Below are 24561 nucleotides of genomic sequence, written 5' to 3'. Positions count from 1 at the left end.
GCTCCTTGCACCCTCCTGTCCTCACTGGTGGCTGGAGCTGGCTCAGGAACTGTAGGGTGGCTGCAGTTCTTAGGGCACAGGAACAGAGACCATGGAGATGGGCGAGTCTTTTGAAGTGGTGCAGTCGGAAGGCGTTGTCACTGTTGGTGTTAGAGCAGGTGCAGCAATGGAACAATTTGTGCAGCTGTTTCCTGGTCCAGTTTAGTTTGCTTGAGTTGGATTCACAGAATAATTTAGGTTAGTTGGGACTATTGGAATTAGTTATTTTTTATGGAAGTTAATTCAGCTTTAAGTTACAGATTTGAAAATCATAGGCCTATGTGAGGCTAACTTAACAAGGAGGTTTAGTGCTTTCTGCAGCTGTTTGTCCTGCCTCCACACATAGCAGGGTTTAGAAAGACAAAGTGGTGATGGTTTATCTTGGTAGACTGCAGTGCAAAAGCTCCCAAGGCAGAAACAGGGCTGGTGGCTGTCAGCAGGAGCCCCCCACCTATGCCTGTAACCTCCACCTGTCCCACATAAGGGAGAGTGCGAAGCACTCCACTCATGGGGTGGTGGGAGGCGAGGCAACATCTGCCAGGAGCAGCTGAATTCAGTTTCCTCTTCCACATCACACCTGGATGCTGGAGGTGATGCTAACGGGGCCTAAGCCACACTGCTGACCCTGTGCCTCAAGGACTTTACATTAATAGTCTGTTTTTCCCCTTGTAAATGTGAGTAGAATTTTGCCTAGATTATGCTGAGCATTATAAATAATCAACTTGTCAAGATCTGAAGTGAAAGAAAAACAAAAGGTTTCTCAACTTCATAAAGCAAGTGAAAATAATTCAATGTAAGAGAACCCCAAAACTGCAGCCACACAAAGCGGACTTGGATGGTTTTCTTTTCACTAGGTGTTATTTAGTTTTACTACTTATAATTTCTAGTGCGGCACAGTAGGAAGCTGAGAATGCAACTGTGCATCATCTAATGGTAATAAGACTTAGCTACAGCAGCCCTTGTTAAATCTTTCCTGTTAATTGGGACAAGCCAGCCTGGCTGCACATTGTGGTGAGGAGAATTAGAAACAATCTATGGTACTTACAGTAAAGAGGAATAGCAAGACACTGATAGCTGCAAATTTTTTAATTAAAAAAAAAAAAAAACAAAACAAACAATAAAACAAAACGCGCTCGCATGTGTGTTTATGCATTATAGTACAGTAAGGAGTTGTTGTAGCCTTTTGGCTTCCAAAATAGTCATGGATTCCTGTAAATCAGTGTTTCTCAAACTTTGTGAAAGCATGACTTCTCTTTTTGCCTCATCCATCTTTATGCAACTATTAAATTGGCAGCAGCTCAGTTTCTCTGGGGGAGGGAAATCAGAGCGCTCTGTAATTACTGGCTACAAGTGTTTATGGACACTGAGTTGTGTCCAGCAATTAAAGGCATTTAGCTGCTCCCGGCCCACTATAAATGCAGACAATAATTACAGTCTGCTTTGCACTTTGCTGCCTTTGAGGAGAACTCTCCCGGGCCCTTTTGCATCTCCCAAGGGGGCTGTTGCCTGGAATTTGAGAAACACTGCTGTAAACCAAACAGGAGCATGAGATTATACCTAAGAGCAGCTGTTAATACAAAGCTGCTTTCTTTGCAAATAAGGTGCACCATATGCTTTGTGAAGGCTTTCCATGCACTGGCTAGTTTCTTTTCTCACGTTTGACTTCTGTTAATGTTTTTAGCAAGGTTTGTTCACACAATGTTTCAGTATAGCTGCATGCAGTGTATCAGTCTGTGTGATGCTATGTCGCTATTCATAATTAGCACCTGCATAACATGTTGAAGGAAAATAAAGATTTGCTGTTGGGAAAAAAATAATCAGATTTAGCTCTACGGTTACAGTACGTATTGTACTGTCCTTTTATGCATTCATTGCTTCTGTTCAAAGTTGTCCTTTGCTATACATTATAATCAAGTGCCAATTAATTTGCATGCAATCAGCTGTCTAGCTATGGCAGGAAAGATTTCTTGTGTGCTTTTCACTGAATTGTAATAGTATTTCCCATTGTATTCACTCGCGATGCCAGCTGTTATGCTTGCTTTTTCCCACCACAAGCGTGTCAACACCTCTGCAGGGGAAGGAATGTCAAACAGGTTGTGTTTGTTGTTCTAGCATTTACAAGAACCTGAGATGAAGTGGCACCGTGTTTTCTGACATCTTCCAACCCCACCCATGCCAAGGCCTTTAGCTGAAGAACATGTGCCCTGTGTATTCTTGCTTAGAAGTTAGAAAAATAAACATTTGGAGGTTGCTTGTTACATTTGAAAGAACTTAAACCCACCTGCAGCTCCCTGACCTAACTCTGTCTTTAATTCTGAGAAGCGTGTGGCCCTTGCGCTAGCGGTACTCCTCACTGCTCCTCAGAGAGGCTTTGCTGAGAAGCCGTGTCTTCCAGGGCCATGTCTTCTTGGCTGGCCCTTCTGCACTCCAGGGTCTGGCTCATGAAGATGGCATGGGCCGGACCTTGCTCTCGACGAGGTCTGGATTCTGTAGCTTCCGTCGCATCGCAGGTCTCAGTGAGCTGCTGGAGAGAAAGAAAGGAGGAGTCGAGGAGATTATTCTAAGTAACATTTCAGCTGTTTTTTGAAGTGACAGGTGAAAAAGTTAAAAATTGATTTAGGAATGTCATTCTGTGAGACTGCATGGGATTCTTAACATGCATAATTCACAAGGGACTTCTGAAGAGTGAACAGGTACTTGTAATGCATAAATTTGGAAAGAAAATTAGAGGAGCTAGAGGTTTAGTACCACAAATGTACATGTATAGAGAGCTGTAAAATACTTTGGATTGAAAAGGACTTCTGGAGGTCATCCAATCCAAACCCCTGCTTTAGGCAGGGCTAACTTCTAAGAAGTTAAATAGGTTAGTCTGGGGCTGCTTTTATACACCAAATTTTAAATCCAAGTTACAAAGGCACCTTTGCAGCAGAACTGGAATGCAATTATGAACCTGAAAATGTTATGCACTGTGTCACCCCACTGCAGGATCTCACCAACTATGAAAGCTTTCCAGAACTGTGCTGTGTTAAGGTTTAAGTAAAATGCTTCCTCCTCAGTGCTTTCAATCAAAGAAGCACCTGGACTCCAAGCAGTTACTTTTTGGCCAGAGCTCACCTCACCTACATATAGCAACGCAGTCTAAGTGTATCATCCAGGCTGCCAATGGTTGGCAGGGACGGATGAGTCTTCCAAAGGAAGCTTTCCTCCTGACAGCTCTACGGATGAACTGGATCGTCCTCTCCTCCAAGTACAGAGGCCACACCAATGGTCTACTGAGACTTCACACCCAAATTTTACATGGCTGAAAGTCAGACGAGGTGAATCCCACCACTGGTACTCACCACTGCAGACTGGCTGAATTCTTGCAAGTTAGACTGTAAACCGTTGGAAGTTGGCGTTATACCTTGTCATCTGATATGTTCAGCTGTACGTATTGTTAAAGCTTATTAGAGTACTAAAGTGTACTAAAGCAGGATTGAACCCAGATGAGTAATGTTCAGTCAAATTCTGTTGAATTTAATGGCAAAGCCTCATAAACTGTACCATAAAGGGCATTTTTGGGTTGACAGCAAAATACACAAAGGCTAAGGAGCTTTTTTCACTTGGGAGTTGGAGAATTCTTTGAAAATTAGGGAATTTATACATAATTTGGAATGATATTAGCCGAAAAGTGTTTTGGACTTTCCATATCCTCAATTTTCCCCTGTTGCCAATTTGATTTCCATTTTGATAGGCCAGATGTGAAAGTCAGTCTTAATTACTTTGCCAGCCTCTAGTTGCAGCCACCCTTTATCTCTAATCCATCTTCTCCCATTACTGCTCTGTAGTGTAAAGGTTTTAAAATACAGGAAAGCCGTAGATGGCAACCAAAGTTAAATACATTTCAGTAGACAATGAAACAGTAGCACTAGTATGTGCACTGAATTTTCCAGGGAAGAATGAAACAGAACTGGAAGCCTACTGGGATGAAGGCTGGAAATTGTTTGTGTGCACTATTTTTCTGTTAGAAAATGCTGATTCAAAGTGCATGCAGGTTTCCTTGAAGGCTTTTTAGTTTCCTTTGGGAAATATTTCCTGCAGCCTTCCTTTGACTAACCCTTTCAGTAATAAGGTTCCAAGGTTCTGGATTGAATTTCAGGTCAAAGGAGGAGACAGAACAAGTACACTGTTAGTGGGCGCCATTCCTCTTTGTACAAATAATCCAGTCCTGAGTGAGCAAGCAAGAAACGTACTATTTAGTCTGCTTATGCTGGTACTTACCACCTGGGCTGCATAAAACAGAGACTTGAGTCCCTAGTCTCAGTAAAAGAAAGAGCAACTTTTTGTCCCTGTTTGCAATTTCAGGTGCATTCTTACCATTACCAATGAATACATCACCCATATACACACAAATACTAAACAGTCTCATCTTCATTGTGATGCAAAATCCAAAACAAATACAAAAAAAAAAAAAAAAAAAAAAAAAAAACTAGGAGGGAATTAAGAAACCAGTGGTTCAAGGACCTGACAGGCGAGCAGCACAGCAGCTCACGGCCAGTACTGCTGCTCTGGCTTCAGCCTTACCCGCGTTGCCTGACTCGCTGCTCTGGCAGAAGGACCCATGGCGATGTTCATGCTGCTGGATGACTGGGTGTCACTGGTGTTACCTCCATCCGCAGCTGAGAGCCCAGAAATCACCAGAGCACTTGAAAAGCTTCTCTTGCCAAACAGCAGGCTGAGAGTTGAGCTGGTGGACGAGGCCAGGCTGGACCTGAGCAGTGCAGCAGCTCGGTCCTGCACAGTCAGCTGGCCAGCACCGGGAACAGCAGGGGACTGAGAAAACACAGATGTTGCCGAGTTGTGGAGTGACAGCTGGCTACTTGAAAGCCTTTGGGCAATTTCGTGGGCAGATGTAGATGTTTGGATGAAAGGCTGGCGGCTTTCCACAATTGGTCCAGAGTGACTTGAAACAGGGGGCCTTTGGCTTAAAGCAGTGTGTGCCTGGACAGACTGACTCCTGTGTTTTCTCCTGCCTTTAAAAGAAAAAGTAAAATATTTAAGTGCTGTCTTCTGTGGTATCCTAATGAAGTCCATGCTGTCGACAGTGTCCTGTGTATACGTGTTACTATGGGTTGTATCAACTTAAGAATCCAAGAATCTCAGACATGAGAAACAGCTAAACCTATGAACCTCTCTATTTTTTCCACCACAATAGTTCTGACTTTTGGTCAGAATTGCTCCAGTGGTTCTGCACTGGGTCAAAAGAGAGGAAAATGAGAAAAGACACGAAGAAAGGTACGCTGATCACAGGCTCTCACCTCTTCTGCCCTGTACGTTTTAACCTGCCCAGTGAATGAGCAGCATTGCTCTAACTCCACTCCCCTTTGACAACCACACTGAAGTAGGGGATGTCGAATATCCACCTTAAAGGGCTTGGTATAACTTAGCTGCGAAAGTAAAGCATAGAATTGTGAATTAAAAACTGCATATAAGGAATGATAATTTGAGGATTCAGCCAAGTGGAAGACAGTAACTCCATCTACAAGACAGTTTTTAAGCCTGACAGTTTGACTGAGATCCAAGACTGGTATTTACAGTACATCACAGATTGAAAAGATAAGAGCACCCCTACTTAAGGTAAGCTGTTGGAGGTTTAAATGAGATTCACGTACAGCTCTTGCCCCATTCTGTGAAGCGTCTCGATGCAGCCTCTGTTGGGTAGAGTGGATGAACTGTTCTGACGGGCCTAGGCAAATTCTGTCTTCCTGTACATATACCCCCTGCTGCTTTTAGCATTTACATCAGCACCTTATGTCATGCCAACAAAACGATTCTGTATTTCTTATGCTTGCATATTTAAATAGCCACAGAATGAAAAATAAAATCAACTTATCAGCCAGTGAACCCTCCAGACACCTGCTTGCGGACTGGCTCTAACCCAGGCCTACGCAGCAAACACCCGGTCATGCGAGTGCCTTGGCTTTTGGCTTTCCAGGAAACTCCAAACACTAACACAAGCCAGCATTTTGTCTAGCTATTGCTATGGGTTAAAGGCAGGTAATCTGTTGAGACCCACCAACACAGAAACAAGTCTGAGGCATTTCCAGGTTGTTGGGGTTGCTGGTATTTTTTTTTTCCCTTGGTTTTTCCCAACACAAGTAGTATGGAGGGGACAGAAGCACTGAAACCCTTCCAAGTATTGAAATGTTGCAGGCATAGAGCAATATAAATCCCACACTGTGGCTCACAAATATGATTGTTTGCTCAATTCACAAGGATTGCATCCAGGAAGGCAGGATTTAATATCCAACCTATTTACATGATATAGCTGAACCATGCTGTTTTACATCCCCAGGCCTGCTTTCTGCAGGCTGGTACCATTAGCCCCATTTTTCAGATGCCGAAGCAAAGAAAATTTAGGAACCTTGGCACAGAGTCAGATGGCAGAGCTGGGCCATAACCTACCTCATTGAAGCCGTTCGGCTGGGCTACAACCTAGGTGGTTTGGCAAGCACTGGATGCTTTTCCACCCCATTTACAATACATCATTATTTCTACTGTTAGAACAATAAAAAAATATTTTTCTTCGGATGGCATGCAGCGCTGCTGCCCTGGCAATAAAAGCCCCGTGATCTCTGAGAGCAACAGGACAGAGGTGCGTGGCTCCACGAGCGTACTCTGCCCTTCAGCGTGATGAGCAGGGAGGACGTGCGCTGCCACTGGGGCCATGCAGGTTCTTCAGACCCGGGGGCTTTGCTTAAGTAAGCGCTGCAGTTTCTGCATCCAATGGTTATTTTAATACATCATGTCTCTAAATAAAAGGCACCGATTCAAATTGGGAACAGAGGGGCTGCGGTGCGTGGGTTTGTGCAGGGGCTACCGCAGCCAAACATCTGTTTGTGATTTCAACTGCCAAGCTGACCGCTGTCCAAAAGTACTTGATACTCATCCCAAAGGCGGAGGTTAGAGCGTTGGACAGGACCACCCATATCTACACAGAAATAAGTCTGTCCATGAAAACAATTAGGAAACAAAGAGTGTTCCCTGAACCGCATCATGAAATAAGGACACTTTGGGGGAAAACCCCACACATTTCCAATGCTCCCGATTTTTGTCACACTTTTATATAGGGTTTTAATTGCATTTTGCAGACTCAGTGGCACCAGGCTGCAAAATGAAATATGAAAGCATTAAATGCACTTGATTCATAGATTATGAGACTAGAAGGATTTGCTGTGATGACCCAGTCTGCCATGCTATATAGCACAGGCCATGGAGCTTCCTGGAATTAACTTCTATGTGGCATTAATTACTACTATTACTTTTAAGAAAGGCATCCAACACCTGCAGTCAGGGAGAATCCATCTTAACCCTTTGCCATTTATTTTGCTATTTATTTACTCTCACTGTTAAAAACGTGTACTTGACTTCAAATTAGAACTTGTTTAGCTTTGTTGTACCGAAGTCTGCTAGAAGCAACTGGCTTTGGTCACCTGTTGTTGCCCAGGTAAGTACATGCAGACTACGATCAAAGAATCTCTTACAATAGAAATTATTTGAAAGCTTTTAATCTTTCTCTACAGGACGTTTCCCAGATTTTTGATCTTTTTTTTTTCTTTTTTCTTTTTTTCTCTCCTTTGAACTCCTTCCAAATTACAAAGGTCTTTCTTAAATTAGGGCACAGGGATTGTGCATAGGAGGCCAAAAGAGTACTGACCCACAGACAGACTGACAGACATGTACTAGTCAGGTGACCCTATTCGTTCTTTAACATCTGACATAGCATAAGCTTTTTGCTAGTCCTCTGGTATCACCGTACTGTCCTGATATTTACTGAAGATCAAACAGAGCTTGCTTTTTAAGCAGCTCCTTTAAAAACCTTCTTGAATGAGAGTTATTTGGATTTGCTCAATTAGGCATATAGCTTTGATAGCTGCTCTTTAATGGTCCCCGTAGCCATTAGGATGCAAAGAACTACTTCATGACCAGATCATAGATCATCTGCATCTTTCCCAAGTATAAAATGGATGTGTTCTTTCCCCATTTCTACATTATTGACAACTTAGCCTTTTTATATAGTGATGGATCAAGACTACTGTTAAAATTTCTTGTGCTTCTAATATTCTTAAAAAATAAACAGCAGCAAATCAGCTTTCTTCCTATTGTCCCTAATGGTGCTAGTCAGAAAGTTCTCTTTGTTTCATTTTCTTTCTCTTACCAACTCTCTCTCAGGACTGAATACTGATTTACATTTGCTGGTTTCCATTTTCTTGCATTTGTTGTGCATTTCTTCATTTTACCTCAAAGCCAGGTAGCTTTTCTTAATTAAGCGTGATCTCTCTTGGTTGTGGTTTTCTAGGCACCCAATACATCCTTTTAAACAATTCACAATTAATTTTCATTATTGCATGGCATGCTCAGGATCATTATTTTACAATTAAGTTTGCCATTCAGATTACTGCAGTGTCAAGTTATGAGTATGCACCTGGGGATTAGTCTAAAGCTAGACTCAATTAAAAGCAGTAGTTATTTTATCCTTACAGCCTGATTTACATTCACGGCAAGATTTTCTCCATTCCTGTCCATTATTTTTAATGGTAGGTCAAAATGATCTTAACAGGAAACAAACAAGTGTTGTACCCTCTAGTTATCTGCCTTAATTGATACAGTAGTACCACAACTTGTAATGCAGTCAATTAACTTGACCTTTCAACAAATCCTGGTCCCTTAGTGACAGGTGCCACAGTGACCCACTGGCAAACTTAACGTATATTTCCAATGTGAAGGCCAGTACTTCTACCTTACGAACGCATCTGAAGTACTTTTGAATCTGTAATTTAATAAGAAAAAGGCTCAGCTGTTAACTGACAGAGTGACTGGCAACATTTAATTTTCTCCTGGTAACTGATGTATAGACGTAGCGAGTTATTTGTTATTTGTTTATTCTCCACAAGTGCTGATGAACAGCCAAACTAATTCCTCAAATAAATCATCATGCTTCTTCTAAGATAATTAAGATTTTTGCATATTTTTAGTTCTGCTATTCCCAGCCAACAATAAGCACAGGCTCAATGTGTGAACTGAATGGGCATCACACACACAGACTCCCATCTGAATTTCTCATTCTGCATTTGTTAGTAGTACCTCCTAGTCCAAAAATAACACAGTAAATAGTTTGACAGTGGAACCTTTGGTGAGCCACACGAATCACATTTGTCTTACACTCTCCCTGTAAAAATCTGAAACAATATCAGGAAGCCATCTCCTACACATGCTTGTCCACCAGGAAAGACAAAGGTCCCCCTTTCTAAAATTAGTTTTCCACTGGATATGAGAGAAGCCCAAAAAGCATCTGTCCATGTGGCCCCTCAGGAGAAAACTACAGAAAAAGCCAAGTAATTTGTGCAAATACCTGCACGCTGGTGGACCTCATGTGATGAAGCCTGCAACTGAGGGGTTCCATCTCTGGTGTGCTGCGAGCTACTGCTCTGGCTTGAGTTACCTGCGGAATGGCCACTGGATGACCCCCCTCCATTATCCACTTCTTCAACGTTGCCTCTGTCATGGTGAGCTGCATGACAGTCTTTCCGCATCCTGTTTGCAGGAACAAACACATGGTCAGTCTAAATACACGGAGAACTTGTGCCATCCATGTCAGGAGATGTTGCAATGTGTAATTATTTTTACATGTAATTTGGTCAAGAACAATGATGATCATCATGGGATGATCATCTACATTGCTGAAGCTCTGGAGCATAACCCACCAACATGTTTCCTCATTTTCTGACATGTCACTGAGTTACAGAAAAGAGACCTCTATTTACAAGGACTAAACAGTAAAATTTCTCTGAATAAGGGAAATGTCTCTGCTGACAAGTGATTTGATAATGAATTTTGACTAACATACAGAAAGCTTTGCTTAAAAGCTGCAAATGCATGTGTTTTCTGCCATATCTGTAGGGCTGTTCTATTACACTCTGAGTTGTCTGCAATTAATTTTTTACTCATAGATAACAGTATGCAATTACTCTCTTAACAGAGAATACAGTGGAACTGAGACTGCAGAGTGTCTATCTGCATGACCAAAATTTAACACCTACCTTAACCATTTGGATCTGAACCACTTTTTAATGTTGTCCAAACTGACAGGTCCCCCCCAGATGTTCCTCAGTTGGCTGTGTGTCCCAAGGTACGAGGTGGTTAAAGGGGAAACGTACATTGGATATCCCAGTGGCTGATCGCATGAAGAATTAATTAGGTTCCGCAAGACCTGTTTATTATTCTGGATGCTTCCTCTCTCTGGGTTACGATTGCGCAAGAAAATCAGTTCCTGCTGCTGCCCAGCCCACAGTCCTCTGACACACTCCTTGTTGACCTACAGGTAGGTAAAACACAGTGTGGACCACAGGAAAATATTTGTTGCTTAAAATACAGAACTATGTGGTCTAGGTAGAACAGCAGTAGGAGTGTGTAAGTATGCCGTGTCTTTGTACCTACAGGTTTTATGAACTGCATGAGCAGCTACTCCCTGGTTAAGCCTGGGATGTTGCTTTTTATGCACAAAATTAAGGGTGCAAAACAGAAGTGAACTGAACAGCGCTCCCCTTGGGGCCTCCAGTCCCTACTCTGACAAATACAATCAACCTCCTCCTTTTTTACTGCAGTATTAGAAAGATGGTTCATGTACCTTGATAACCTTGAAGCTCAAGTAGCTTTTGTGGAGCATGATAACTTTATATTCATCTGCTCCTTCATCTACCACGTGCCTCAGGGTTAGCAGCTCTTCTCTGTTGGAGAGTACAGCACTGCGCCAGGCAGGGTCCCCTTCATGACAAATCACAACCTTTTCTTCAAAAGATTGGATTGCTTCATACAAAACTGCCGGGTCCTCATACTCATCTGGGCAGGTGAACTGGTCCTGGTAGTACAACAAGTATTGAAAAGGTCAGGTATATTTATGAAAACACAAAAACTATTAACAAAAACCTGTATTTTTTTTTTGTTTGTTTATTCTTTTCTTTTTTTTTTTTGACAGTCTGCCAAAATCTGTCCCCCAAAATGACTTGTGTCACAGCATGTGTTGGAGGAGGTAGAACAATAGATTTACCAGTAATACATAAAAGTGTTCTGTTGTAACCTGTTCTGATTTTGTCTCCACTGGACAAAGGCAGAGAACGAGAGCTTATCCAGTTACAAGTTATAATGTGGGAAACCACAGTAGGCAGAGGTTTTGGATAATCTGGAGGGAGATCAGAATTACCTGGGACATTCCACAGTTCTTGTGGAAATCCTTCTTTTCATTCATGTAAAACCACAACAAAGCACAGACTGTGAATCCATCAACAAGTATCACAATATTGTGTTACTTCATTAGCTGTCACAAAGCAATACTTGCCAGGGATTACATTCACAACATTATTTTGTCCAATTCTCTTGCATTAATCAGAGCAGTTCCACTTCAGTTACATTCAGAGCAATTATAAATATCATGCATTATCAAAGTGTATGAGACTAAATAATATGCCAGAGCAAGAACAAAATCAATTCCAAGCTATACAAAGGTTGACCAAAAGAAACTGGAGTGACTTCAATGGAGGTGTGCCAGAGTTTTACAACTGAAAACAGAATGGGGTCAGAAACAGCATGACATAATCAAACACAGCTGTGACACTAAACCCTTCAACCCACTGCTCCTCTCAGCTGTGACTTTTAATATATGGAAGTGTTTTTCATTTATCACCTATCATCAAAGGACTGATAAATTAACAGTGAAATTAGCCTAATCAATTTATTGATTTTTTAAAGTTACTGATCAATTTATTTATTTTCAAGTTAAAAACCATCATTATGGTACCTCTGCAAGTAAAACATGATGTGACCATCAGTTTTGTTCTAATGAAAAATGCAGGGTCAAGCTCTGCAATAAAAATAGTTAAAAAATGGACAGCTGGGGGTACCCCATGTCAACTGAATGTAAAATAAATACATGCTGAGCTTTTCCATTTTGGTTAAGGAAGTTTCTCAGAATAAGGCAACAAGTACTCCACTTCCCTCTCATTTTTAATTTGGACAGTTTCCAAGTTTTCCTTTATTTCCATAAGAAAGCAAATACAACAGAAAAAGATAAAAATTAAAATTAAAAAAAAAAAAAATAAAGACCTTACCTGATGTAGCTTCAGAGACATTCGGATTGCTGGGGCAACCACCTTGTGCAGCAGATCCATGTCTGCAAAGACCCACTCATCTTTCGCTGCTATCCTGAAGTCTCCTTTGAACAGCGCGTGGAGGCCATAAAGAAAGGAGTCTAAACTGCAGGACAAAGGCAGCAGTCAGTCCCAGAAACCATCTCTGTTCCACCAAGCCAGACCCCAGCCGGCTGCCCACCACAGGGAGAACCAGGACATGGACCTGGGACTGTACACGATGGATTCTTGCGGTTGGTATAAAGCAAAGGCTGCATGTTTCTACTGAAAACCCATTCCTTTGGGTCGGTGTTTTTCCTTCTGCTTGCACTGCAAACATCTGGCCATGAAAGGATCGTGGCACTTGGAAAAGAAGTCCTAAGGATGGGAGGATCACAGGGTGCATCAGGGTGCTGCATGGCCATAGTGCCAGCTGCTCGACAATGCCTAGTCAGGCAGCAAAGGCTGCCCCCTCATTTGAAAAGGTATTGATCAGCCCTGTCACTGTTAGCAGTTCTGCTTGCAAGGTAAAAATAATAATTAAAATAACAGCTGTAAAATATACATTTAGCAAATCTGAGACTTCTGCCATGAAACTCAAAACCAGACAAACGTTAAACCAGACGTACTGAAAAGAATCCCGAGTTTCACAAGCTGTTCAGCAAACCAGGTGAGAGCATGAATTAAACCTTTGGCATTTCAGACCGAAACAATAAGCCTTAAAGCAACCACAGCTGGGCTTCTTTCTTCATACAGGAGACTAGATGTAACCAGTTCTGCCTGACCTTGGAGGACGGTTTGCCTGGATCTGAGATTGAAGCGAGATGTGAATGGGACAAAATGGAGCAGCTGCTAGAAGATGGTTGCACGAGGGCTTTGTGAAGAGAACCAGTCAGCCTGCAGCTCCAGCCTGCACCATGAATTGTGAGCTCCACACAGCTACGCAGCAGCCACTTAGGTAATGTTTATAGGAGGACCACAGACCTAACACTGTTCTGAAGAACTCATCTTGAAATTGAAGAAAACAGAGCCATCTGTTAAAAAGCAGGCATCTCTTACAAACCCACAGGACATGGTTTCATCTACCTGCCAAGATTTTACTCACTCTTACAAGAGTTGATTTTTTAGATTGTAAAGGCTCTGAGGAGAAAAAGCATTAAGATGTTAGAGTTTTTCATTACCATCCACACTTTCTCCAGAGAATGCATCTTTCCACTTAATTGAGCTTTCTTAATTATTTTGGAAAAGAAAAAAATATTTTACATTTTTTTCTCTTCAGAGAGAGGGAAGAGAGAGATTAGGAGGCTGCTTGGCCTACCTTCAAGCTCAAACATTCTAATTTTGCCCACGGTGGGTCGCGTGTTTTAGAAATTAAAACAGAAGGATATATATGTTGTTACTGGAAAAGCAGCTGGATACTGATTTTCTCTGCAAAAGCACCGTGTAATACAAATCAACTGATCAGTGGGACTGAGGCCACTCAGTAAGGCAGGGCTTCTCTCACTGCTGGGAACAGTAGGAGCACAGGGAAGCTCTTGTGAATTCCTACCTCATTTGCATTTATTAGTACTAAGTTGCATATTAAAACATGCCTAGGTTTAAGAGGCAGGCACGTACACTCAGAGCTTCAAAACATTCAAGCACGGGTTTCAATGGGAGTTGTTATGTGTCTTCAAAGAATGAATCCCTGCTGACCCTTGATCAATCATCTCTGGAGTATGGAAGATGATAACGTACCCAAACCCTGCTTAATAGGTAGGAAAGCCCTAGAATAAACCAGATAGAAAAGAAAAAAAAATGGTGGGTGCAGCCCATGCACCCACAAATCATCCTTCCAGTCGCCCCCCCATTAGACAGCATGCAGCATATGTGAATGAATGAATCCCTGCCTGGAAAAAAAAAACACTTCTGTACCTAAATAGATTTTCCAGGATGAAACTGAAAAAAAAGGACCCCAAAACGTGCACCTACTGATGGCTCAGTGGTATAGTTTTTCCCCAAGTAACACTGCCCGTATTTGCTATGACAAGTTGGCTGGGATGAAGGAAGGAGCAGGCAGGAAAGAGAACTGGTTTTTACATCATTAGAGGCTTTCAGACCAAATATGAACGCCAGAGTAGACAAAGAGTTTGCATTCGCATCAAAGTGTCTTACAGGCATCAGCACATGCTAAACAGGCTGCTGTGAACAGCAGCATCTGCTGAAAGCAAGGCCAGCACTAGGACAGCTATGAAAACTGCAGCTGAGCATCAGCAGAGGGAGAGGACGGAAGCACGTACAGCTCCCACTGTGCTCAGTTTGGGAAGACTCAGCCATTTCTCATCCCTCTGCATAATAAGTTCTCTAACCAGCATTTTTAAGAACAAATGTGACTGTTACAAGGAGCAAAGCGGTGGTGGGAGGCTGAGAGACAATTATTTTATGTATTGTATTTCCCACCAGAGAGGTCTGGAGGACATTGCTGCGTTCACAAAACCATTCCCTTTTTTTATTCCTCTGCCAATTGTAATGAGGCTTTTGGACAAGGCTTTCCTACCTATAATGTGACACTAACTCAAGCCTGTAACACACAGCCCTTAATCCACATAAAATACAGCTGTTGTTATTCCTTTCATTGTTATGCTCTCTCCTGAAGACTCTAATGAGATTACAAGGAAGCTATGAGCCAACAGCTTTGATCTCTGCTCTGACTCTAGGTTGTTGCTACTTTCTTGGCCCGGTTTGAACATAGCTCAATTAGTCATCTGCTGCAGTTGCAGGCTCATTCCAAGTGTTTTAAAAACTAGTTAAGGTAAATTCACATGCCAAAGAAACTATGTTAATCAGGAAAAGACACAACTGCTATTTCTGGCAACACTTCCAACTGTCTGAGCTAAGACCTGAAAACTTGCTATCACAACAGCGAGCTGTTTCTAAAAATGCAGGTGTGGGGGATGCAGCTCTGGGATGTGCAGCAAGGAGGGGATGAAGCAGCACCACAAGGACTGGGGGAGGGCAACAGAGCCAAAGCAAATGCTCCCCCCTTCTTCACTCCTTACATTGCTCCATCAACTGGAATGAAAAGCATTTGATACAAGCCTCCAAACAGTACAAACAGATGATGGCTAACAAGCTGGTGAATATGTATGTGTATATTTTGTACCCCAAACCCAAACCTCTGTCTGCAGTTTATAGACCTCTCCCAATGTTTACTGTATATTTATTTCAGCAATAAAGACATCTGCATGCCTGTGAGCCAGTAATCACCTGTCCATCTTAGCTCACCTCGAAGAAATATCTTCACTGGCAGCCCCTTTCAATTCGATATTTTAAATGTTTGTGGTTGTGTGCTAAGGGTCAAACTTTTCTCCCCTGCTCCTGCTCTGCTCAGCTCTGGCACACACAAAGCTGCACTGCCTGCTCCAGCTCCCACTGGAATGATGAGAGACACTTTATTAAGAGAATTTCCTATTTTTCCAAATTTGAAACATACACTGAACATTTATTTATTAGTAGGTCTAGAGGCTGAATAACATTATTAAGTATTTTATCCATGGATGCACACTGAAACATATCACTCACGTTTGAATAAATGAATGGTAATGTCATGTCATTCTTCAAATTGCATTTTGTGCAGGATGTCTCCTAATAACAGTTTAAAAGAGCATGTGATTTGCATAGCAATGTTCTGCCTTCCTAATGAATGCATTTATAGTATAATCTAGTGTTAATGTTGGGTTTCTACTGACATTTCCATGAACAGGTACACTGAATAATTATTTACATACATTATATAAGAGCATTTAAAACCTTGGTTTACACAGTGACATTTACTGATTAATAGATTACACAAAATCATGTGTAAATGAGTGCAAATTGATAGTTTACATACACAATGTAAACTTGAATCTCAATTCTGTAGCGCACGGCTCAATGTAGCACGTTACCTTTGCATTCCTATTTTTGTGAAGCAGTTGGATGACTGTCACTCCTCAAGACACAGCAAGGGCTAGACTTTGTCCATACAAAGTTTCCTCCTTCCTGCACAGTCACCCCAGAGAACAAAACACGGGCACCAGATCACAGATTCTTGGACTGTTTGCTCACATTGAACATATCTGAAATTCTTCATGGAAATAAGCACGTGGGGAAGAAAATTACAACACCTATCTGCCCATTACATCCCAAACTCATCAAGAAATCTCTAGCAACACTATAGACCAGGTGCTTCACAGCCAGAACTAATAGAAAATCCAAGACAAAGTTCAAGGTCATTTCTAGGTGCCAACCAGATTAACCTAAATAATCATGATACCTTTTAAAGGAAAAGGAGTTAAAAAAAATTACCTAAGAAATGATTCCTCCAACTTCTGATGCTCCAAAGTACATCTCTCCCATCTGCCTTGAATATAGACCTGCAGCAAGCTGAGAGTTGTGGCCAAGGACCAGCAATTATGCTCTAAATTACCCTCTGCAAGTACTGAGTCTCTCCATCAAATACAGAGCGAGAGGAGGGAGACCTGCCTTCACTGCCAAAAGTTAATCTTCGGAAACATTTTCTGGCCTTACGGGTGTTACATGTTTTGGACAAAGTCTCCTCCTTGGTATGCCATGTAATTGTACAACTATCAGAGTCTGGCTGCCTTACTGCTTCTTCATGTTTAAATAAGCTGCGATGATCTCTGTGAAGCAGTATAAGGATGGTAAGAACTGCTCTCTGTCCTCTACTCAGATGAATTTGGGGGATTTTTGTTGATAAAGGTCTTGATGTCTGAGGGCAAAGTACCCACCTTTCTCACTAGGCAATAATTTATATTGAAGTATTCTTGTGAATTAAAATAAATATATAAATTCTTCAGAGACAAAAATAAACAACATTCACCAAGCTCAAGTCATGTTTTGTAGCAATAGCAATTTATAACTTGAATTGTGCTATTCAGATTCCTATTTTTTTTCCAGATCTTTCTGACAGTTGAAAGATACTGAAGATATCTTACCCAAGTGGGTAAATGACACAGTTTTTCACAGTGAAACTTCTCTAGCAGAAGCTTTTGTGAAGAAGTGCTGAAAAAGATTCCGACAGAAGCTTGCATTTAATCCCTTTTATGACATAAGGTACATTTTAAAAATACAATGATTCAATACTGCCTTGGAGCACTTTCTTAATAGAAAGGAAAACCAGGACTTAATTAAAGATAAAGGATTATATATAATAGAATCAGAAAAACAGGGATAGAGCTATGCAATGCATATGACTACCACAATTCTTTCCCTTCTACAGACCTTTTCTCTGCAAGAAAAGATGTTTTTAAATACTTGAGTGTCCACTTCCCAAAAGACAGAACCTGATTTGGTTCACTGGTTATGTTCCAGATTTTAAAATGACTTCAATATAGCTGACTCCTGCAATTCTTAAAGTCTTTCCAAATAACTATCCTCAACATTCATACTTTTGAGGTCAAGCTTTGGAAAGTCTCTGATAATATTATCTCTTTGCCTTAGCTACTAACCATGTAAGCCAATAAAAATAGGCGCCATTGTTACTGTACCTGTACTAGTGCCAAATCGTCATAATGAAGATTTTTAAGATCCTGTGGAAAGTACATGCAATGTGTTGACAGTTTTAGGAAGCTTTTGTGATATTTTTAGAAGCATTTCTAGTATCACTGTGACATATCTATTGTGGGCCCAGATCAAAATCACTTTAATCTTTTCTGTAAAAAGACCATAAATGCTCATCAACTTTTCTATCATGTCCCCATACTTGAAAATTTTGATCATCAAAAAATAGGGCACATTTACTAAACACTTCACTAATCTGAATATATAGAAATTAAGGGAAAATAAATTCAACCCAGAATAAAACTAATAGAGAAAGGGAATATGCAAAAACAAGCAGAAAAGAGACGACAAAAGCCACTTGAGAAAGCAGAAAAGAGCAGCACACCAAGAAATAGCCATGTGGGTCATGAACATTTTGCATGACTGACTGAAAAAAGATGTGAAAATAGACATTACAAACGTCTCAAAGGATAATAAAGCTAGAGTGAATGTTTAAAGGTCTGATTTATAACATAAAGTGCATTCAAATTCACACATGCTGCCTTTGTTTACTTGTTAATAAGACAAATTGTCCCTAAGGATTTGCTGATAGAAGGCTAGCTAGCTTTATTCATAATTTTGTGCCAATACAGCAAGGTCACTTAGAGACTCTATATTTACTAAACTTTTCTACTGCTACTAAACTGTGAATATAGGAATTTCAAATACAACTAATAAAAAAAAAATAAAATTAGGTGAGAAGATAGACTTTTTTTTTAAAAAAAGTAAAGATTATTAATAAAATGCCTTTTTTATGCAATTATTTACTCAGGCTGAACACCTAGAACAGCATAAAAGGTACCTTGATCTAAGGTTCTGCTGAGATTCTACAGTAAGTGAAAAAAACACAAACAGATCTTCATGATGAGGAGAAAGGATTCCCAAAACTTACCTGATGGCCATGTTGTGAGCTGCAGTTCCCAAAGCTCTTCGGCCCAGTATGCACAAGGCAAAGGAAAGCGTTACTAGTGGAGAATCCTCATCGCTGTCCAAGTGCTACAAAATTTTAAGAGTAGCATGTAATTCTAGACACAAATACGGTCTTGATAAGCATTTCAATACTATAAATAGCAACATTCATAAAATATGTCTGTAGATGGATCTGTACACACAAACACTCTTTGCAATTAAGCAGAACAAGAAGGAAAATCATTGCAATCAGAAACTTTCCTCACAATGCAGCTTATTTTGCCCACTGAGTAGAAACTGAACATTTCAATCTCAGGTAGCGAGATCAACAGGGAGGGAGGGAATCTCTGCTGTTTGTTGTATTTGTTTATTTGTTTTGCTTTTACTTCCTCCAGACATGACTTTCAAAAACAGAGCGGATTATATTATTGCTGAGAGACACTGCAATTAGAGGCAGCAAAACCCCTCTGCATGGGACAACAGGTGCATGTGAGGCACCCTGACACATTTCAGAACAATCTATTTAGAAAACTGCAGGGGAAAACACTTCTAGCAAATACCAACATCTATCTAAACTACATGCCATTGATGACACTGACCTCACATTTTATCAAGTAGTCAAAATGTTTAATTTATATTTACTAGGTTAGGAGTGAGTTGTTGTTTTTTTTAACTGAAATTTTTGGAAAACAAATGCTTTGCTATCAAGCAGGAGGAAAAACTTAGACTCCCATGAATGTGAATCTTTAGGAGGGTACATATTATTATTTTGGACCATGCAATCAGTGATTCCTTTGACTCTAAAACTGAAGCCAGTTATAACGGAGAATGTAGCTGATACTGATTTTCAGGGCACACACTGAAGCTTTTTTAAATCTCATCACATAGTTGACCTTTACCTCTACACAGCTGATGAATTACAAAAAAAAAAAAAAAAAAAAGAGGAAAAAGAAAAAGATGTAAAAAATATATATATGAATTGTGCACACAGACATGCACTGGTGCAGGCATTAGTTTGCTCTTTTATCTCTAACTTACAGGATTTTAAAGTTTATTGGACATGCCTAAATCTACCATTTTATTTTGAAAGGTACAGCCACATAACAGGTGAAAAGGTGTCATTTAGCAGAGACTTTCACTGCACTTTGGGATGCTGTGTATGTCCAAATTTGGGAGCTAAGACCTGGAGATGAGCAAGAAAAGAGATGAAATATTCCCAGCAGGAAGAGCTGGTGATAAGGCTCGAAGGACAGTTCAATGAAAACAACACCAAATATAGTGGCATGCAGAGGAACTCGTGGAACTGTATTCAGGTGCAGAGACATGAGAAAGAACTGAAGTGGTGAAGAAACATTAAGATTCAGTGATGTTACACTGATCAGCTAAGGTCAGTGGTAGCACTTGGGATGTTCTATTAGTGATCCTGAATGAAAAATGCACAAGTAACATTGCATGGTGGCCAGGAAAGATATGCTTTTCATTTTTTCCCCATTGTCAGCAATAATAAGAAAATTAAAACCGAGGAATATGCTTGTCTGCAACTGTATTCCGCCTCTGGGTTATTTTGAGTATTCCACGGAAATACAGTAGGGCATTTTTGCCAAATGACTGCTGACCATCAGTAATCTTATCAGCTGAAAGCATGTGAATGTGTGGCAGCAAACCTGTCTCTGACCTTCTAGAGCCGCAAGGTCATTTCACACGTTTTTCTGGTGTAGTTCACATCTGAATGTTGTGCTCTCAGGGGTGATCTACGCTAGCAGTTAGTTTGCTGTGCACTTCCCTACCGCTTGAGGACTGTATTCAAGCACAGGCAGATGTTTGGAAAGGGCGCACAAACGTGGACAAATGTTGGGCAACGGTACCCAAACACTGCTAACACTGAAGGAACAAGAATGCTCTGATGATACTTCCTGAAGAAAGCCCACTCCAGCTGCACTTCTGTGAACACTTGCTATAGGCACACTTTCTAGAGATGATAAAATTAACAGTGTTGGAGAATATGCACAGTACGGAATTGGTTCTGTATTCAACAATGACAGCTTTGAAGCTGCTTGAGGTTCAGTTTTTTGTACAACAGTAGTATCTAATGTGCTTTTTTCCATTCTATGAAACACAGATTTTCCTTTAAAAAGTTATATCTGACAGTTTAAATGAAATACATTTTCCTCTATTAATCCTGAGGAAGAAAAAGAGTAACCATGCATCAGTTAACTCCTAGCTCAGGAATTAAAACTTACTGCTGAAAAAAATGAGAGCTTACCTCCACCCTTTTCCTGGCACAGTACTGAATCCAGTCCAGATAAACACTGCAGAAACTAGCTCTTGTTATTCCTTGGAGACAGGGAACATAATCTTCATCTATGTTAATGTTAAACATTGCAAGGTCACGTTCAATATAATGCCACTTTGCATAAGGCTGCAGTATCTTTTGGATGGATTCGTCCTTTATCCAGTCAAAAATTTTGGGAGAGCTTGCTGTAAAGTATATTATACTCTGTTGACAAAATGTGCAAACATCAGTTAATCTCTGATTAATGCAGAAATATTTTACACAGAGAGATTAAATCAAAGAGGACAACACTAGCTACCCATAATGGTACATATTCTTCCTATTTTTTACTGCTTGGCATCATTGCTGCACCAAACTGTTTAGTTAGATGATAATACTTGATATCTAAATAGCAGACAACAGAAAAAGAAGTCATGTCTTTAATACATTGCTGCCTTATAGGAAAACTAATACAAATCAATAGACTGCAATAAGAACATGGAATTCCTTTGTGAATACTGGTGGGGCTTGTAGAGCCTATTACCAAGAAAGTGATTTTGATAAAAACCCAGGGAAATTTTGAAAAACTAGCAGTAGATTCTCACATGGTCAGAACAGGTTTCTTTTTTCTGTGTGAGCGTCCTCTTATCTGGGGAGAAAGCTTTCCTAAGTCTTTAGAAAAACATTTCCACCACAATTTAACCACAAAGGTGAGATTTGACAGATGTGTATAATGTAAGCCTGAAACCCCATTTTAATTGTTCTTTTCCCTCTGCATTTAGTAACATTATTATTTTTGTTATTTGTCAATGTGGACAATAAATAATGAAGGAGAATTTATTATACATAATGTTATGAAGCTTGTAGCTGATCTGACTGACTTTACTTTTAAAAAGCACTGAAGGAGGAAGAGCATTTAAGGAGGTGTTCTTTTACTGAATACATAAATAGAAAGCAGCAAGACTCATATCTGTGCCTGAGTTCTAAGCTTAAGTTCTAACCAGTGGGTCTGGAACCATTAAAGTAATAATAAGAGAAACCTATCAGTACTAAACTTAAAGACTATTTGCAAAAGAACACGGAACTTAAGGAGAAGTTCCAGTCTTGTCAAGGAAGGTGACAGCAGCAGGGAAGTCCATGATAATGTTTTATGACTATAATGTTTTGGTTTGATAAAATACATTCATTTAGAATTGGATTCCAAATCAAACAAGAGGCAAGTGAAAATGGCTGAAGATGAAGTGGTTCTACTTCATCCACGCAACAGAAATATTAATAAGCAATTAAATGTATAAAATGAAAATATGATGGATTAAAATGAAAAAGGACAGAAGCACCACCAGCCCTCAAAAAAAATTCTAGATACCATTCACTATTTGTCTTTCTAACTGTACAAAAATACACAGGCAAGAGGGAAATTAAACTCCAGAGGAAAAAGACAAGGAAGACTGATACAGACTGGGGACAGACCCTTAATTTCTTGGCATGTGGAGGACAATAAGCTCATTTAAAGAGTCACACAGAAACAATAGAAGCCGAAAAACACAGGACTCAGCAAATGCAGATTTCTTAAACAGTAGAAGACGTTTAAATAAGAATAGATAGGAAAGATGGAGGAGGCACAAGGGAAAAATATCACAGTGGTTGGGCAGGAAATGATTTCAAAATATATGCAGGAGGACTACAGGAGCTGACCCACTTTATTTGTGGAGAATAAAAATCCTTTTATAAGGAAAAATAAGGGCTTTTCTAGGCTGTCAGTGAAACTGCAAATGAAATACATACATACAGAATAAGAAGCTCAGTGCAACTCACTCTTTAAAAGACCAATATAATACTTATTCATGAAGCACAGGAGAACCGAAACAAAGCATGCATTTGCTTTGCTGATCTTCAAAATACAGTTTGCTTTTCTTATTATTCTCACCTGTGTTTACAAAGAAACAGATTCAGCTGGGAAAATAATCAGACTGGTAATCAGACACAGAAACAGCAAAAACTTCTGCCACCTAATTAAGTTCTGCTCTTGGTAGCTCTTCATGGGTATGTTTTGTGTGTGAGTACATTCTCAGCTATATGGCAATTCAGAAATGATATGGTAAATATTTACCATACTGTAAGCTACAAAGAATAAACTAGAAGCACTCCAAGCACTTAGTGTGATGGAAGTGCAGATGTTGCTGAAGCTCAAGTCTACGGCTTCTCTGAGTTTGTGATTTATCTGACTTGAACACTGCATTAACTGGAGTTCTTCATAAAATTACCTTCCTGCTCTGCTAAAAGGAAAGTGTCAGAGCTTGAAAATGTTCACAGCAAAGTTGCCCAGGGTCTTCACGGCTCAGGATTCCTCGATAAGGGCAAGCTGGGGAAGGAGTGAATTCTCACTTCTGTTTCTGGTATCACTTATCCGAAGGTAAGTTCTAACAGCACTAAACAAACAGGGTGATAGCTTATCTGATACATAACATAATCTTCTCACCTTCCTAAGCTGTAACAAGGATTTTATCAAATCCTATCAAAGCTCCTGATTATGGAAGAAACTATTAACATGAAGAACAGGAGGAAAAAAATCTTACAAGTTTCTTCTGGGATGGTCATTCTGAGGAAGGGTTCTCCTGAATTTAAGGGAGCCCCAGCACAGGTTAATACCAAAGCTGCCAACTGGTTATTATGATCCTCTGTTCTCCTTTCACTAAGAAGGGAAGTAGATTAAGGGACTGGCACCTTTCTAGGAATGAAGTTCCATAAAAGCAGTACAATGACATTGGCTCGAGGAAATCAAAGCAAAATAGATTAGATTCCCACATCTTGCAAGTCATAGGTGGTGAACATTACAAAACCTGCACCCAGTGGGTATGGAGCCACAGCATACCTCAGTAGCATGGAGATCATTTAACCCTCCTCCCTTTCACTTGAGGCAGGATCAAGTGAATTAACCTCATCATTAACATAGGGGACAAAAGTTTGTCAAAGCAACTTTATATGTTGGCAGATTCTCGGATACTTCAGACCCAAAACTCTAAAGCACACTTAGTTAAGTTATACTTCATATGTCATAACCTCAAGCTTTCCACAAGTCCTCTGCATTTTAGTTGACTTAAAGACACTTTAAAAGTTCCTGTTTACAAGGCACAACTCTGTTACTTTAAACTAATGAACTGCCAATTTTACTCCAGCATAGGCTGGGATGTTTTTCAACCTCATTCACCCATTCACTATCAAAAACTGAATCATAACAGCTTGCATCAATTTAAATTTAGGTTACCTTTTAAAGTAAAGTGAAACAACTGTAGCAATGTTTTAATTTCAGTTTAAAGAAGTGTTTTTTGTTGTTTTTGCTTATATACTTATAAAATAAATAAATAAAAAACATGCTCACAGACAGTTTTGCCTCTGAACTTATTTAAGACACCCCAGTCTGTGTTTTACAAAGTAATCAACTGCATGACCAAAGCACCTTTGTGAGGCAATGATATTGTTTTAACTGCATGGGTTCGCTTGCAAAAAAAAAATGACTAATTTATTTAGAAGAGGTGTCTCTCTAAGGTTGACAGGATTTTTAAAATTGCAGAGACACAGGTAGGGAGGAGATGTCAGAAA

At 40.2% G+C, this 24561-nt stretch overlaps 1 protein-coding gene across 2 annotated transcripts in view; it reads right to left on the bottom strand.

Annotated features, from left to right (window-relative positions):
- Nucleotides 1–1110: 1110 nt before the first annotated feature.
- The window catches only part of PCNX2 (pecanex 2), a 159307-nt gene continuing 135856 nt past the window's right edge, over nucleotides 1111–24561 (bottom strand). Inside the window, exons 27-34 of one of the 2 annotated variants that reach the window (XM_032183690.1) lie at nucleotides 20953–21186; nucleotides 18673–18776; nucleotides 12183–12327; nucleotides 10706–10936; nucleotides 10119–10393; nucleotides 9431–9612; nucleotides 4603–5051; nucleotides 1111–2563 (exon numbers count right to left, since the gene is read on the bottom strand). In XM_032183690.1, coding sequence (XP_032039581.1) covers nucleotides 2390–2563; nucleotides 4603–5051; nucleotides 9431–9612; nucleotides 10119–10393; nucleotides 10706–10936; nucleotides 12183–12327; nucleotides 18673–18776; nucleotides 20953–21186 — 1794 coding nt within the window. In that variant the 3' untranslated portion in view covers nucleotides 1111–2389. The remainder of the gene's footprint in view (nucleotides 2564–4602; nucleotides 5052–9430; nucleotides 9613–10118; nucleotides 10394–10705; nucleotides 10937–12182; nucleotides 12328–18672; nucleotides 18777–20952; nucleotides 21187–24561) is intronic. The other variant, XM_032183691.1, reaches the window with a different exon arrangement.

The sequence above is a fragment of the Aythya fuligula genome, chromosome 3 (assembly GCF_009819795.1).
Source record: "Aythya fuligula isolate bAytFul2 chromosome 3, bAytFul2.pri, whole genome shotgun sequence".
In the NCBI taxonomy this organism is placed as follows: domain Eukaryota; kingdom Metazoa; phylum Chordata; class Aves; order Anseriformes; family Anatidae; genus Aythya; species Aythya fuligula.
The sequence above is the reverse complement of the archived record's forward strand: the minus strand, read 5'-3'. Positions and strand labels throughout refer to the sequence as shown.